Raw genomic sequence first — 18,484 nt, forward strand, 5'->3', positions numbered from 1 at the left:
GGGGGGGGGGGGGTTGAACTACGTTTAAAATGTGAGGAGAAGGGGAACTTCCGTCTGCTCATGTTGACTTAGGAGTTAGCATACGCGCTTACCGCGAGACACCTCTATAGAAATGAAATTTATGATATGAAAATATTTACAATGATATGCTTTCATATTTTTGATAAAATTAAAAATAATTAAGCTGTTAGAAGAAATATATAACTTAAATTTAATGGTTCATATTATGTAACATTTTATTTTAAAATTGTAAGTTCAATAAATGTTATTACATTTTACATAATACTTAAAAAAAATATAAAAAAGTAATTTTAGTTAGTTTTTATTTTGTCATCAATTCGGTAGGGTATGGACAAATAAGCAAACAGGAGGTGATTTCTTATAAAAAAATAAGACAAAAAAGAAAAGGGAAATTTTTTCGTTTTCAATTTAATGATTAAAATAATTGAATTTTAAAATTTGTTTCATGCGTATGTAATTAAAGCTAATAAAGAGATGCTGCGAACAGTCCGTCTCTGATTTGGATGAAACTTGGTAGGCTCAAAGAACAGCCAAAAATATTCCGCCTCCTCAGTTGTACCATCGATGCTGAAACATCCTGTATGTAATAATAATATATATTATTATTATTGTTATAATATATATTATAATCGTATATTAATTAATAATAATTATAATTGTATTTTTAAAATATTATATTTTAGATTAGATAAAATGATTATTTTTTAAATTAGATGAAATAACTAAAATAACATGTACGTGTCAATATGTATAGAATAGATAGATCCTTATGTATATTGTATTTGTATAGTTAATTTGTAATAATTCTAAACTACACTTATCTCGACGTGTTTAGTCCGATTAAACGCAGACGGCACCGGCGTTGACGCGAGTATAGCGAGCCCCAAACATCCGACATGGATGCGACATATAAGTAACCGATATAAAAATGCAATCTTTACATTATTTGCTGAGACCACTGTACATATATACGTATATTGTTGTTTTTGAAATAAAAAATGCAATTTCTTTTTATTATATGAACAATCGCTGTAACTCTTCAAATAAACATTAACAATAACAATTTTTTAAAAATATTATTGAATATTTTTTGTTAACTTTTACATTTTTTTTCACTATCTCTAAAACCATACAATTTTTAGTAAAACAATTTTTTGTTATATCTTATCGTTTTCGAGTTAGCTCTTGGATAATTTCATTCCTTAAACTTGAATTACCACACTAAGAAAGATATTTTTGGCAGTTCTTTAAACCTACCAAGTTTTATCCAAATCGGAGGCGAAGCATTTGCGGGATCTCCTTGTAAGATATGATTCACCGAGTGATATATAATGCCTATTATCTCTTCAACATTATTTACAAAACACAAAATTCCAGAAAAAAAAAGAAAGTGAATGCGATTATTTTATTTATCATTAAGTACAAAGTTACTGAAACATAGCGCAATGGTTACAATTGCAAACTAAATCTAACATTATTATGATTAGGATTATTATTTCTTAAAATACTATCTTCGATAAAACTTCACTGATAAATATAATTACAGTTCTGATATCATGGTTTAAAAGTACCATTTTTTATAAGATTTTATTCTACTCTTGTATCGTTCTTGGATAGGAAATCTTTAGGATAATACCTTTTGAAGTAACGAGTGATAATAAATAAATATCATTGTATGGGAGATTAACAAAATGCAACTGTTCAGGAGAAAGTTGAAATAAACCAAAAGTTGTAGAACATTATTTACAAACACGGTAGACACTATTGTACTTATGCATGCATAAAACGAATATTTAAAATCGATTATTTTAAAAACTAAGTAAAAAATAAAGAAAATGTTAATTTCTTTTTTTTTTGTTTATACATGTTATTTAACCGTATTCTCGGCTATGTGTGTATGTGTGTGTTGTATTTTATAAAATTTGACATTTATTTTGTTTATGTTACTTATGCAATACTGTGTATGAAAAATTGCTATATTAAGTGGTTTTCATTTGACTATTATGTCCTACATGGTAATAATAAATAATTTTTGATATTTTATAAAGAGATGTATGTGAACTATTTCTTATATATTGTCTTGCACAAGTCATAAAATTATTGACATATCATGTAATCTTAAAACAAATTCCTTCAACAATTGCTTTTTTGCCAACTTCATGAGATGGAAGAACAGCCATGTGACTCTGAAAAAATACAATTATATTATCTGTACTTCTTTTCATTTTAAAAAATAAACCATTATACCATTGGTGTTTGTTCATTTGAATTCATGTAACCTATTATCATTGAATTTGTAGAATGACTCCAAAGGAAATCTCCTAATCCTTCTTGAGGTGCATATCGAATAGCAATAACACCTCCAAGTTTTTGTTCAAGGTCATATAAAAATTTTGAATCTAAAAAGATTTTCATTTATTTATACTGACACAAATTCTAAAATTATTAATTCTAATATAGAAGATATTTTTTGACGCTGAAAAGAAATAATAAAGTAGTTACGAGTTTTCACCGATAAAATCAGTTTTCATGGAATGATATAAGTTGGTAATAGGACAAGAACTATCTGATATAGCTTCTGCAACTGTTCGTGCTAGTAAAGTCCGAATAAGATGTTCTCCACAGCCTGATGTGCTTGTTCCTATAGAATATTTGTTTTTATGTGCCCATGTACCACATCCCCACATTCCTGCCTTTAAGTTTAATAATATTATAATGCTACCTCATGAAATGTTTATAAGTGATGTTAATAAATATGAAAACAAAATTACAATTTATAATAAATACTATACCTGTCCCACTCTTCCTGGATGTTTTAGAATAATACCACCACTAGAACAAGCTCCAGCAATATTTCCTTCTTTATCAACACATATTGCTCCAACTGTGTCCATTCTTTGCTTAGTACACTAAATAATTTGATTTAAGGTTATATTATCAAAAAATTATATAGAGATATTGAAAAACATTTACCTTGTGAATTTCTGTATTAGAATTTTCTATTTTTTTTTTGTAATGTTTATACATTTTCTGCGCTTTTGCTAAAAATTATTAAACTATTTAATTAGTAAAGATAATTTAGATATAACATATAGACATATAGATATAACAAAAAAGTATTCGCTAAATGTTAAAATTATTTACAGTGAGTAACGAAAATATTCGGAATACCAAAAAGTATATATGAAGTATACATGGATTTATTTCTTTATATCTTAACTCTTTATGCATAAAATCAATGTATTCTTTTTTCACGTGATAAGACATTTATTAGAGTTATAAAGTATATAAATATTTTTCTTAGCAGTTTTATAAACAATATATTCTAATTAAAAATAACTGAAAAGATGTTATTATTGCGTTACAAAAATATTCGGACACATTTAAAGAAACGTGATTTGAATGTCCTAAATAACAGTATATTTTGTAGCATGACTTTTCGCTTCTAAAACGTATCTTAAAAATATTTTGAGATACTAGAAATTATTTTTTTCCAAAAAATCAGGACTTCTACATTCTCATTCTTCTTGTAATCTTTTTTAAGCTCATTTTTTAAATTTATAGAAATTATTCTTATTCTATAATCTAATTTATTCCACAAATTCTCTATCTGATTAAAATCTGGAGACTGTAGAGGTAAATGCATCACTCTTTTGCAATTATATACCAAAAATTCTTATATTCAAACCTTGTGCTTAGGGTCATTTATTGACAAAATGTAAAACTGTTTGAATGCTCATTTTGATAGCACTTAGTATTAAATTATCCTTTAATATATTTAAATATTTGTTTTTGTCCATGATGTCGTCAATAAAAATTAATCTGTCAGCGCCACTACACCAAATACAACCCCAAACTACTTTCAGTGTTTAAAAGTCACTCAAGAATTTTTTACTTTTAACTCAGTATTTGCTCTTTTCCAGACCATTACTTGTTCATCTGTATGAGATATATTAAATTTACGTTTGTCTGCAAAAATGACAACATTGACTTGTAGACAAATTTCTCTGCAAATCAGACTTGTTCCTTTCTATTTATTTTATTCATGAAGGGCTTTTTGCGTACAACATTATAACTATTTCCTTTTAACAATCGTTGGATACTTTGAGGATGCACATCTTTTTGTATTTCTTAAGATAGCGATAGGAAATACATGATGTCAGCAACAGTGCTCTTACTTAAACTCAATATTTTTCCAATCTCACAGTATAATTTGTCTTTTCCAAGGTGAAAAATCACAAGTTGTCAAATATTAAATGAGGTATTGACTTGGTGACCCACTGTTGCAAACTTATAATCAACTTATAATAGAAATTGAAACTAAGAAATTATGAGAAACTTTGCCTTCCAATGCTATCATATATTCACAAAGTTTATAAGCATAATGTCTTTTTGCAAATTCACGAATGCTTAAAATGAATAATTTACAGAAACATACAAGTGTCCAAATATTTTTGTTACTCATTGTATATAATTTAAAGAAAATTATTGATATTAATATTTTTTGTTATAATATCTAATAATATTTGTGACATAAATAAGGATAAGTTCAAATATAATAGAACTTGTATTCACAAATTATAAGACTATGGATTATTGAATATAAATTGGGCATAATATTTCAATGTACATACTTGAAATTAATTGTTCTGGAGGTAAAGTTTGTATTCCCATTTCTTGTGCCCATAAATGTGCACCATTTCCAACTAAAAAACTGATAACATAAAATTATATTTATCTATTTTTATATTTAAATTATAAACATATTTTTATTATTGTTAATCTTGATAATATCAATTTAATATTTACCTTGGTGGAATTCTACCATATGCGATTTTAATTGATTGATATTCACAAAGTCGTTTTGCTAATAAAACAGGATTTTTTATTCCACTAACTGCACCAACTGCACCAAACTGTAATGTAGTACCATCCATAACACTTGCATCACATTCTACTACTCCTTCCAATGTAAGATTGGAACCAAATCCAGCATTGGTTAAAGGAGAATTTTCTAGTATCATTACAGTTTCTACTACAGCATCTAATGAACTACCACCAGTTTTTAAATTCTGTATACCCTTTAAGTATATTTTATTAGAATTATAAAGTGATATATTATAGTGTTATTAAAATGATGCAAATAAAAAATAAAAATGACTTACAGCTTTACATGCTTGACGACATAGTTTTTGATATTTTTCTTTAAGAGCTTCTGAATGTCGACCTGCTCCTAATAAGATATGTTACTATATTAATGAATATAAGTACTTATCTTAACCATAATTATAATTTATTTTGTTTTACTGCAATTGTATTAAAATATATAGTTTAGAAAATAAATAACATACCTACATGAACAGCTACAAATCCTTGATTAATATTACTCATTACATCTAATAAATTTTTACTGTTATCAATTCTATATTTTTTTTCATAATTACGATTCGTCAAATATGTTATTTATATATTGAGTAGAAGTATATAAATATCTGTAAATAAAATTACATTTATAAATTTGTATCTAATTTATATCTTAATGACCTATAAATTTAATTATTATTTTTTTCTGGATATCAGATTAGTTTTGAACAATGAGATTTAACGATATATGAATGAATAAAAAAATAACTTATAATTTCAAAATATCATAATTTATAATACTTTAAATAACTCAAGTTGAAATATAAGTTTTACATAGAAATATAAAAGGGTAAAATTGTTCAAACATGTAGTTCTTAAAACCAACACCAAAGGGCGTAAATTTTTCCACGAAATACGCGGGACTTGTCAATCCATACTCTGTATTAATACCAATGGAATTAAACACACAGTTTATTACTTGTTATATTTAAATTTGGACGTGAAGTACGTAACATGTACAATATTTTTATGTTTTTTTGGAATATGTAAAATTCATATTACCAGTTATTAACATAAAATTTTAATTTTTGCAAAATTAAATTAAGACTTTTCATAGGTATATTTACATTTTCTAATTTATATGAATATCATACTTTACATATTCAATAAAAAATATTTGTTTATGTTTATATTTGTTTCTTTTGGCATTAGGATGTCTCAAGTACTAATAAATGTTATTTTAGGTTATTTGAATCAACATTTCTAATATTGTGGCTATCTATTTCAACTTTATACAATATATGTATATGTATATATAATACGTGTGTGTGTGTGTATATATATATAGTGCGTCTATATACATATGCATATTTATTTATTTATTTATTGTAAGTATTTAAAGCTTCATTTATTTTTATATCAAACACTTACTTGTATAATAAACTTTGTTGTTTTATTATAATTGATAAAAATTTGATAAAGCTTTTAGGATTACATAATAAACAATAAAAAGTATATAATTTATAATATATTGAATGGCCATAGTAGCGAAAAATATTTGGACTTTGTGCTGCAAGCAATTGTTTTCGTACAACAATCATGTTGATATTCAATTTTCTAAAAAAATTTTTTGGATGGGTAGATGAAGCACCTCGAAAACGTAGAGCAGTTTCATTTAGTTTAGAAAAAGAATTTGTTACTCCAAAAAAACATAGATCAGATTATAAAACTATTAATGTGGAGGAAGAACCCATTGAAATCAAAGATGACAGTGATGATGATGTTCAAGTTATTATCAAACATAAATATTCTCCTATTAAATCTTCTAGTAGATTAAATGGTAAATGTAGTAATAGAGATAAATCACTTACATGCTGTTCGTCATCCTTTTCTCCATTAAAATCGCAAGCATATTATGATACACTAAATATGGGATATTCTGATACTAAAAGAGAAAAAGTACAAAATGTTGGACATCAACAATGTTCAACATTGACTAAAACCCATCATTTAAAAGAAATAAATCAGTATGAAGAATTATTACAAAATTTTCTTCCACGTAAAATACATGCTACATATGATAAACATGAAGATAAAAGATCTACACAGAAACCAATAGAAGTAATAGATTTAGAAAAATCTAAATCTTTGACTCCTTTGCCGAGAACACAGTTAACTTTTAGAAAACGTGATTCAACGTTACAAATGCATAGGAATACTCCAATTAAAGAAAAAAAAGATAAAGAAATAATTACTTTAAATAATGATAAAAAAGAAGAGACAATACATTCCCTTCATGATAAAACACCATCTCAGAAAAAGAATGTTGCTGTGGAAAAATTTATACAAAATAAACATATGGAATGTATAAGTACAAACACATTAAGGGATCGATTAGCAGCAAAAGCTGTAATGAGAGAGGATTTTGTTCCTCAAGTAGCAAAACGTTATAATGAACGTATTGAACAACGTTACAAGGAAGCAGAAGAACTTAAAAAGATGACATGTGTATTATCCAAACATAATCGTTTAGCTAGAGAAGCTGCTTTAGAAGAACATTTAGCACGGTCTATGAGATTATGTGAAGCTGTTTTAGAAGAAAGAGAAGAATTAGAAGAGCCAGAATTACCTATCTTAACAGAGGAAATGGTACAAGAAATAAAGAATGCTCTTACTCCTCGACCACCAGATGAAGTTCTAGTTGAAGGATTTGGTTTAAGAATCACAAGAAAAGATATTCATACATTAGCTGATTTAAATTGGTTGAATGATGAGGTCATAAATTTTTATATGAATTTACTAATAGCCAGAAGTGCTAATGATAAATATCCAAAAATACATGCTATGAATACATTTTTCTATCCAAAATTAATCTCAGGTGGACATTCATCTTTAAAGAGGTGGACAAGAAAAATTGATATTTTTGCACAAGATCTTATAGTTGTTCCTATACATTTAGGTATTCATTGGTGTATGTCAGTAATTGACTTTAGAGATAAATCTATTCGTTATTATGATAGTATGGGTGGCAACAATTTAAAATGTTTATCAGCACTTCGACAATACCTAGAAGATGAAAGCTTGGATAAAAAGAGACAAACTTATGATACTAGTAACTGGAAGTTTGAATGTGCCAAAAATATTCCACAACAAATGAATGGGAGTGATTGTGGTGTTTTCTCTTGTATGTTTGCTGAATATATTTGTGCAAATAAAAAAATTACATTTACACAGCAGGACATGCCATATTTTCGACATAAGATGGTTTATGAAATATTAAAGTCCAAGCTTTTATAAAAAAAATATTATTTATTTATGTAACTACTGACAATGGCTAAGTTATATAGCTTATAGCAACTTCCAAAAATGATAAAATATTTTAGCATAAAAGAGTCTATTATTGGGTAGAATATTCTAAAAATACAACATTTATACTGAATAGTAATGTTATTCATATTATTATCATAGTATTAAAAGGAGTTATGCAGTATGATTTCTTTTATACTGTCAAAAGTGTATTTTTGTTTGAAAATAAACTGTTAAGTTTTTGCAATGTAAAAAAGAACTTCATGAACATAAATTAAAAGAATATTATAATAGATAGTATTTCCCCAATGAAAATACCATACTTATTTTAATAATAAAATTTATTCATAAAAAGTATAATATTTAACCACCGCACATTCTTTATAAAAAATAAGGAAATGCAATGTATTATAATGCTTTATTTCGAATAAATGTAAAATTTGTTTAATTATTCATATACAAATATTTATATATTTTATGTTTGAAATTATTCATGTAATAAAAAAAATAATTTTTTTGATTATGGTTATATTCCACAAACATTTTATTTCAATATTTCAATCCAAATAATATCAAAACAACATCGGGCGAATCCGATGATGTCAAAATGTCAAATACTAATGCGCGGTTGTAACTATTCACTAATTTTATTTATACTTTGTCACTGAATACATATATAATATAAAAAGCATATAAAATAATATTATATCTGTTATTAGAATTTGTAATTATTATTATTTAATAAATGGATTATTTTACAAACTTTCAATATCGTATCATAACTTAAATAACCTATTGTATGCAGCGTCTGCGGCTTATAAGTTGATTGCAAAATAGGCTGATAAATCTTTTATAATTATAACAAACATGAGTGCTTATAGTGTAATAACATCGGATTTTATAAATGTATGTATTACTAATTCTAGTCAAAGTTCATATTGTGTAGAAAGACGATTTCAAAAGGGAATAACAATTAATGAATTTAAGGTAAGAATATGTAATAATAGTTGTATATTATTTTTTGATTATATATACTTATTTTATTATATTAAAGGGAAAATTGGAACTTGTTACTGGTGGTAATCCACTAACAATGAAGATTGAAGTATATGACAAAAATGATAAATTAATTTGTAAATTAGATGATGGTCAACGTTTGTTAGGATCATATCCTATTGATGATGGGATGCGAATACATGTAACATTAATTTATATAAATTGATGGAAAACTTTTATTTCATTGTATAAATAATATAAATAATATTTTAGGTAGTAGATAATTTTTCTCGTACAGAGGAAAATTTAAGTAATGTAGAAAAATTTGAAATATCTGAAGAGGAATATGCTAAAAGAACAGGTACAGTAATCAATAAAGTATAAATTATAATTGGAAATTTGTATATATAACAACTGATTAGTAAAAACTTTAAAAATGTGTTCTATTTTGAAATAAGTAAATTAAGATATCTTAATGTACATTTGGAAACATCTTTTTTCAATATATAATTTAATTTAATATGTTACAATTTTTTGTTTATTTCTAAGTCTCAATATTCATAATAATTTTCTTAATAATTTTATTAATCATATCATATATTATTTTATAGATAATTATAATATTATTTTATAACATAATTTTATAGAAAACATTTTATGATATCAATTTATTACTTAGATGATTGTAGAATATTAATATGAATTTGTACATAGAACTTCTAATTCTTTTGACTAATTTTGAATGTATGTATACACGTGTGTGTGCGTGTGTGAATATATTTATGCAGTTTAACTAAACATTAAATTTTTAATATTTTAGATACTGTAAAAGCATTTTTGGAAAAAAATAAATTAGGAAAATATAATGAGGAAGAAATGAAAAGAAAAGTAGAAGAAAAAAAGCAAGAAGAAGAAGCAGAAACATTAGCTGCTCAGTTATGTAAAGTTGGTGATCGTTGTGAAGTTTGTGTACCAAATCAACCAAAACGAAGAGCTACAATCATGTATATTGGTAAGTACAACTTTTGTTTAAATTTATTGCTTGATTATATCATTTTTGTTCATGATTTGTCTGTAGGTAAAACTGAATTTAAAGAAGGTTGGTGGATTGGAGTAAAATATGATGAACCACTTGGTAAAAATGATGGAACGTAAGGTTATATTTATTTTATATTAATTATATATTAATTATATATTTTCATGTAATTTAATCTTCATGTCTGGTATGACTTTTTCTGTAGCTTTAATGGAAAAAGATATTTCGAATGTTTACCAAAATATGGTGGATTTGTAAAACCAGCACATGTGAGAGTAGGAGACTTTCCAGAAGAAGAATTTGATTTAGATGAAGAATTATAAAATATTAACATATTTCATCAATCCGATTTTTATTAAAAATTAGAACTTACAAGGGATTTAGAACTGATAACATCTATTATATATAAAAACGCTTAATATTTTCTTCTCTTTATTATATCTGGTCTCCAATTCACAGGATGTGTTTCTTCAGTCTGGAAACATGAGTAACAAAATAATTATATGTCTGTATCTTAATCATTGATATAATTAACATTTAAAAAATAAAATTTTCTTACAGCAGTATCATCTTCTTTATAAATTTTGATTGTTTTGTCTGCTTCTGTTGTAATCATGCGAGTACCAGACATGTCAAATGTAATACTAAATACTCCAGCTTCACTATCCATTGAACCTGGTTGTACAGGTGCTTGTAAACGTTGAAAATTATATCTAAAAGTTCATATATTTATAATAAGTGATACTAAAAACCAATTTAAAAAATATAATCCTTACATCAAATATTATTTACCCTGTTCTCCAATCCCAAAGATGCATGGTACCATTATCTGCTCCAGAAACTAACACACCATCAGGATTAACAGCCAGGCAATTAACTATGGCGTTATGTCCAGATAAATTTTGAATAAATTTTCCTTCTGGGCATTTCCATTGTTTAATATTATCTGGAGATGCAGATGCAAACATATATCTAATAAACAATATAAATTAACTTGAAGAAAATGTACACATATATAAGTATATATAAATCAAAGAAAAATACATACAATGATGGATGAAAAGTTACAGCTCTTACACTCTTTTTATGATTTGTTAAGGTAGCTTTAGATTTTCCAGCAGCTAAATCCCATAATCGTATAGTACAGTCATGACTTCCAGTAATTATCTAGTTAAATAAAAATTAAAAAGAATATATACAGTTGACAATTTTATTTTTAAATACATAGTAATGTTAAACGAAAAATACCTGTGGTTCAGCTGTTTGACAAATTACACTAGCAACTGTGTTAGTATGACCAACTAGTGTATGTACATTTGCTTTAGTCCGCATATCCCATACCCTTGCAGTAGAATCTCTACCTGCAGTTACTAATACATCAATACTAGGATGTAATGCCATGGAATAAACAGCTGATAAATGACCATGGTAATGTCTTATAACCTGTGAAAATAATAAATTATGAAGTACTAAGTTTATTAATCATTAATTAACGAATATATAAAATAATACCATAAATATATTTAATAACCTTGTTGTACTCAAGGTCCCAACATTTTACTTGTCGATCTTCTCCACAAGAAAATAGATATGGATGCCTTTGAGAAAATGCAAGTCCACGAACACTACTTATGTGACCAGTTAAAGAAACTTTCAATTTACCACTTGCAAGATCCCATATCTAAAATTTTTGAAAACATATTAATATGAATAAAATTTAGTATACAAAATAGATCAAATAAACTTGAAAAGTTTGAAAACGATTTTAATCATTTTAATATAATAAATATGATAAATATATTTAATTTATATATATTAAACTGTTGTTTTTAATATAAGTTTAAATGAAAAAGATTTTATTTCTATCTATATCATTAAGTTAAAATAATTTCCATTGATTCCTATAATGTTTCCTTAAAAGTAATCAATCTAATTGTTCTCAAATATTTTTATACTTTTACTCAAAATTAAAAATTATTTTTTTTATTGCTTTTAATTGATTATAATTGTTAGTATAAATAATTGTTAATATTTTATAATGCTGTTTCACGTTTATATTTTTATTTTTTCATTTAAAAACTCAACTAAGCTAGATTATTCTAAACTTTAAACAATTGTAAATTTAAAAAAAAATAATATCATCAATATAATGTTGCTAAGAAAAAAGTGATACAGGCGTAATTTTATCAAAAATTAAATCGAAAAAATGGAAATTTTCTTTTTTATCTCTTTTTATTGTTTGAATTTTTAGGAATGACTCTAAAATATTAAGGTAAATTTCGCTAAAAAGGCGAAGCATTTCATTACATGTGTTTTAGCACATGTAAAAAATGTAATATGCGTAACATTTGAAACTAATTTCTCTTTACTTTAGGGCATTCATTTAAAACTGTTTTGTTATTTCTACTGTGGTAAATTTTTCGTATGAACAGGAAATGTTTGAACCAAGATAACTATGTGAATCAAGAATATTGAATCTAATGCGATCAGTGATGTGAATGAAGAGTGTCTGTATCAAGTGAATGAAACTAGGGCCAAGCCAACAGTCACCCCATTATTTTCAAATGTGTTTTTCTTAAAACCATATTTTTTCATACTAGGCAGCTCAATAACTCAATCAATTTTCATCCAATTTACTTAAAATTTTGTATGGTAGTTCCTAATACAATACCCTTTAGTTGCACATATGGAATTTTTGATTTAATAATTAATTTCGGCGTGGTATTAAAAGAAATATTAAATTTTTTACACGTTTTAGAATTCTTTTCTTCAAAGTATCATCATTTTATAATAAATTATCATTTTTTTAAATCCCTACATGCAGCTGAAATTACTGTCTTATAGTTTAAAAAATTGAATGATTTCTTGTTTAAGAATATTCAGTGAAAAATCATAGGTCTGTCCATTTCTAACAAATTTCTGGAGGCTTCTCACACTGGCACCTATTATATTAATAATAATTAACATTTTTATATGAAATTTTTACAAGATGCAATTTAAAAAATGTATGTTTTGAAAGCATGAAACATTTAATAAAAAAGAGTATCAAAATTAACTTCAAAAAATTCTTGAAAATTGCTTTTATTTTCAACCATGACGGTGGTTTGTATAGCTTAAAAAAGTCAGTAAAAAAACAATTGTTAATTTTGTATTTGGATATTAATTAAAAAAGCTGAAGATGATAAGGGGGATATATGAGGAAAGAGTAAGTGAATTCACTGAAAATAGGACAAACAAAGGAATTTGTTTACAACAAGAGGACTAAAATAAGGCTGCCCACTGCGTCTAATGTTATTTAATGTATTTATCAATAGTATTTATGAAATATGAGAAAGAAAAAGTGTAGGAGGCAGCAGTAATAGGCAAAAATCTTTGCTCTGAAATTCGCGGATGATGTGGTTCTAGAAGCGGACGAAGCAGGACTAAGAGAAATATTAAAAGAAAGTTCTATTTCACATAGAAAGTGAAATAGACAAGATTGAAGTAAGCAGGCAGGAAGAATGAGAATTACAAGGACTAGAGCATATAATAAAATTAGAAACATTAAATATAATAGTAGATATAAATACATTAGGTTAAGTACTAAACTAGAATACCTGAGTACCTAAGATGAGAGTAGCTGAAAGTCAAGATTGATAACAAGGATCAAGTGTAGTAATCGAAATTAGCATAATAGGGTATACTAAAGCATTTATCAAAAAATTGTCTGGATTTAGAGGGGATATAGACGAGATAATATCAAGAAAAATAAATGGAAAAATTGTAAATTGAATAGCAGAAGTGGAAAAGAAAAGGAAGGAAAAGAAGCTGCAACTAGGGGATAATGTAAGCAGAATGTTCTAATAATGATATGGATGAAAAGAAATATCTTTTTACCAAACCAAGTTTCTTTTCCAAAGCTAAAAAGGTTGAAAAAATTATTATTATTACTAGTATTACTACTACAAGTACTATTACTTATGTTTTACTTGTCAAGCTTTATATACAAAGAAATCGAATTTCCTTTTCTTCACTATCCTAAATTTAATTTAAAAAGAACATATTACTATATCAACCACTCTTAGCTTTTACTTTTTAAAAGATGTACTACTATGTCAACTGCTTTCAGTTTTTGCTTTTGAAACGATGTAGTATTACATCAATGCATAAGTAATCTCAAAATCTTTAAATTCGGTAGATATATGTAACACTTATAGATTCTAAAATTTAAACATATGTTCCCTGTAACAATATTACTTTTTTAATTTAATAAATATTTAAGTTAAATATTGCTTGTTCTTATGAATAAAACATTTATGAACAAACCACTGGCTATTTTTCTTATATAAAAGCAATCTTATAATTTTCTGATATTTCAATATTAATTTTTGGCAAACTTACTTGCCGAGTTTCAGAATCATGATTTTCTTCATGCGTCATCAGTCGAAAAAATAATTAAATAAATTAATTTAATAAATGCTACAGACTATTACTTTTCAAATAAATAATTATCCATTTTGAACTTTTTATGATTTAAAGGAACATATCACGTATGAATTTTTCATTGACAATTAGATCCAAAATTGGTAAATTTCCATTATTCTATGAATCTGAATGATTATAATTAATTATATAACTTCTAAGATATTAAACTATTTGCAGTTGTTTTATCACTTTATATAATACATACATAATTATGATACAATATAAAATAATGCAAAACAAAATAATAATATGCTATATAATTTAATAATAATATTAAGTAAAATGATAATCTTACTTTAATTACTCTATCTGCTGATGCTGAACCTGTAGCAAACCACTCATTTCCTGGTTCAACAGCACAACATCTTACCCAACCAAGATGGCCACTAATAACTCTATACAATTTCCATGGTGCATGCCACTTTGGTTTTGCCATAGATGGTGTTTTCTTTTGTGGTATAAGTAATGCAATATTAAGCGCATTTCCTCCTGAATTTGCTTGACTGGTTACCACTATACTATTGTTTTGTGTAGGATTATAAGGTACAACTGCACCATTATTATTTCCTCCAAAAGATTCATCTATAAAATATTTGATTATTAAAGTTATAATATATAAAGTTATAAAAATATATTACTATTATTATTGTTGAAATAATAAGTAACATGTTTATATATATATATATAAATACCTCCTGGTGGAGGAGGATCCATATTTTCATTTTCATTTTGTGTTTTTATTATATTGTTATTCTTGACACGCTCTAGTACAGGGCCATAAGAATCTTTTGCTTTTACAGATTTTTTCATTTTTTGTCTGTAAAACATTATTATACTATTTAATTAATATTTATTTATATTAGAAGTATACAGTATACTTACAAATTAGGATCCACAGGTGGTAAATTACCTTGATTTAATAAAAACATATCATGTGTCCTTTTTAAAGAACGAAATACAAGAGTATGTACAGAATGCCTTTGTACATCCTACAAAGAAAAATGTATAATTTAAAAACTTTTTAGTTAAAAGTTATATTGCTATAATTCATCTCCTTTATATTTATAGTATTACCTATAGGTTGTAAGTAATACAATGATAATTATCTATATTAAAAAAATGATTACATTTAATGAACAATTATTTAATAAAATCTGAAATGCTTACCATTTCTGTGAATATAAATGTTTAAATTAAATGTAATATAAACTTAAAAGTATTTCGAGATTTGTTATCATCAAACATAAAATAATTTATCTATCTATAAGTTAAACTTTTACTATATTGTAACTTTTTATTCATTCCTTCAAAATTTCATTTAGATAAAAATTAAAAAATTTTGAAATACAAATACAAGTGTCTCTTTCATTAATAAACTCAATAACACATTACAAAAAAAGGTTATGTTTAAAGTTTAAATTACTAGAGATTTTCATTTTTATTTTATGAAACTATTTAAACTGTATAGATATTTATGTATGAATATTAAGATGAAATAGTATAAAGAGTAAGAAAAAAAATTATGAAAAGTTTATCTTTTATAATTTTACAATGTATAATAACTATTGCTGATAGAAACTGAAAGTATAGAATTGTCGAATCACAGTGGGTTACAATATAGAAATATTTATAGCAAATGGTGCTAAAGATTTAACATATTGGTTAAAATGAAAGAAAATCTATTATTTACTGGAATAAAACAAAACGTAGAGAAAAACAAAGAATTTTTATAATTTTCTACAACAGTAAAATAGAAAACAGTAATGTGAGCAAATGAATTAGCATATAAGAAAATAAAATATATTTAACAATTTTCTGAACGCTAAAATATAACGAGTATAATCACGAATAACGTCATTAAAGTTATGTGTAAAAGTAGTATAAATTATACTGTTTAATAACGCTATTTCTACTTTTCTTTAGAGATTTGAATTAATTTCTTTAAATTTTCTTTTCTTCCTTTAAGCGGGAAAATAACCTTGTAAATTTCAGTGTGTATTGTATTATCATCTCGCTTGTTAGCGTAAAGGAATGTTCTCAATCTTCCTATTCTTCATATTTTTAATTAGTGAAAGTTTGTATTATTGAAGAGTAGTAAAATCTCATATATAATAATTATCATACACCAGATGACTGGCGATCCCTTATACCACACGTGTTTATCACACACGTACAGGTAGACCTCAATATGATATTAACAATTTTTAAAAACATTTCGAGAACTAGAACTGGGTGGCAGTTATTGTTCAAATAAAAGTCGTTCAGAATTTCATCCTCTGTAACATATTTCAAAATCATCGAGATCAATCTGTCTTAAGCAATTTCTTTAAATTTTAATTTTTATAACAAAAAATAGCAAAACATTGCTTTTTCAAACCTCCAAATATTTATTCAAGATTTATATTTTTGACTGATGCTGAAATACAGCATATTTTGAAAAAAACTATAAAAAATAAAGAGATTCAGAGCAAATTTATTAATATAAACTTTTACCATAATTTTTACCAAAATTTCGATGATTTATGAATATGTTTTACACTTTTTTCTTTGCATATAATGGGTGGTCTGTCTTAGTTTTCGAAATATTTACAAAAAACTTTCGGCATTAAAACTGTACTCTACTCAACGTTTATGTTCGTGGCAATGTGTGTATCACTATAAACTTTCTACTTATCTACTGTTTCTATAAGCATTTTGTATAACGAGTAAACTCGACAAAAAAATACTTCATAGATTTGAACAGATTTTTTTCTAATATTTCTGTAATGTATAAAGAACTTTAAAAAATTTTGTAAAACTACATAAAGAAAAAGTAGTACCCCCTCGTGCTGAGCATTGTAGTTGTAAATAAAGTTTTGAAATTCTTTATACCTATAGGCAGATTGTATAATATTGAAAGTTTTTTGTAAATATCTCGAACACTAAGACCGACAATCCTTATTGTGCAAAGGAATTTTTTTAATTAAGCTGAATAATTTTGATTTATATTTAACTTAAAATTAGATTAGGTTAGGTTAATTTTTTGAGGTGACGATACATATTTAGCCCGTTTTTTTGCCTAATCGGTGAAATTTTTAAATAAAATATAATGTTTAGTATAAGTATTGAACTTCCGACAAGCATCAGTAGTGCTGTGAATGTGGTGCGCATCTATCATCTATCTTTGAGACTGTTTCATAGATACGTATGATGGGCAGAATTTAATAGTACTAAAGGATTTTTGCTAATATTTCAAAGACTAAGGTTAACTATCAATCATATATAGAAGAAAAAGTTGTTCATAATGTTGCTGGTTGCAAAAATTATCAGATTCTGTGGGAAATTGATACATTGATAAGTTTACCTCGAGTATCTCTATTTTATTAAGTTCAATAGCTTCAAGGGGGAAAAATACTCTGGATGAATTGAAAAAAATTATATTTTTTAAATGTTTTCTTAATGTTTGAGGTCAAGAATAACCCGATAAAATGTTAAAATGAAATTTGTAAAAATAAGGAAATTAGAGTAGTTTTATTATATTGTAGAATGATGGCAAAAGGCACCACTTGATTTTAGGATATTCATTCAAAAGTCTTTCTGATACAAAAATAATTATAATCATAAAACTGCATTACCAGTAGACATAATCACATGTATATATATCACATTTATTTACAAAAACTTAAGTGAATAAGAATTATTGATAAGATGTATAAATGAAAGTATGCAAAATAATGTGGCTAATTATGTGGGTACGGCTAAAGTGGTTTAATTGACAACTTATTTAGTTATAATTGTATTTAATAATGGTTACTTAGT

At 25.6% G+C, this 18,484-nt stretch overlaps 4 protein-coding genes across 5 annotated transcripts; 2 read left to right on the plus strand and 2 right to left on the minus strand.

Annotated features, from left to right (window-relative positions):
• Positions 1-1,861: 1,861 nt before the first annotated feature.
• Tasp1 (Taspase 1) lies at positions 1,862-5,434 on the minus strand. Of its 2 annotated transcripts, XM_017899008.1 has the most exons (9): positions 5,373-5,412; positions 5,187-5,254; positions 4,831-5,102; positions 4,656-4,735; positions 2,995-3,062; positions 2,814-2,930; positions 2,534-2,714; positions 2,269-2,420; positions 1,862-2,207 (listed from the first exon to the last, which is right to left on the minus strand). In XM_017899008.1, the coding sequence occupies exons 1-9, from the start codon at positions 5,410-5,412 to the stop codon at positions 2,130-2,132; spliced, it is 1,056 nt and encodes a 351-aa protein (XP_017754497.1). In that variant the 3' UTR covers positions 1,862-2,129. The 2 variants fall into 2 exon arrangements, with proteins under 2 accessions (XP_017754497.1, XP_017754498.1); XM_017899009.1 differs by lacking the exon at positions 1,862-2,207 and having other exon boundaries at positions 2,317-2,420; positions 2,524-2,714; positions 5,373-5,434.
• A 1,000-nt stretch (positions 5,435-6,434) lies between these two features.
• Positions 6,435-8,181, plus strand: LOC108546764 (sentrin-specific protease 1). The gene has a single exon (XM_017899007.1). The coding sequence runs from the start codon at positions 6,484-6,486 to the stop codon at positions 8,179-8,181; it is 1,698 nt and encodes a 565-aa protein (XP_017754496.1). The 5' UTR covers positions 6,435-6,483.
• Positions 8,182-9,057: 876 nt separating this feature from the next.
• Positions 9,058-10,610, plus strand: TBCB (tubulin-binding cofactor B). Its single transcript, XM_017898991.1, has 6 exons — positions 9,058-9,177; positions 9,245-9,388; positions 9,460-9,547; positions 10,007-10,198; positions 10,265-10,337; positions 10,428-10,610. Exons 1-6 carry the CDS (start codon positions 9,058-9,060, stop codon positions 10,543-10,545), a joined length of 735 nt encoding a protein of 244 aa, XP_017754480.1. The 3' UTR covers positions 10,546-10,610.
• Positions 10,611-10,629: 19 nt separating this feature from the next.
• Positions 10,630-15,917, minus strand: Tango4 (transport and golgi organization 4). Its single transcript, XM_017898992.1, has 10 exons — positions 15,854-15,917; positions 15,569-15,675; positions 15,379-15,503; positions 14,982-15,268; positions 11,754-11,903; positions 11,471-11,665; positions 11,271-11,389; positions 11,015-11,194; positions 10,782-10,935; positions 10,630-10,697 (listed from the first exon to the last, which is right to left on the minus strand). The coding sequence occupies exons 1-10, from the start codon at positions 15,854-15,856 to the stop codon at positions 10,638-10,640; spliced, it is 1,380 nt and encodes a 459-aa protein (XP_017754481.1). The 5' UTR covers positions 15,857-15,917; the 3' UTR covers positions 10,630-10,637.
• Between the last annotated feature and the right edge of the window lie 2,567 nt (positions 15,918-18,484).

This window comes from Eufriesea mexicana, unplaced genomic scaffold (assembly GCF_001483705.2).
Source record: "Eufriesea mexicana isolate 0111107269 unplaced genomic scaffold, ASM148370v2 scaffold757, whole genome shotgun sequence".
Taxonomy (NCBI): domain Eukaryota; kingdom Metazoa; phylum Arthropoda; class Insecta; order Hymenoptera; family Apidae; genus Eufriesea; species Eufriesea mexicana.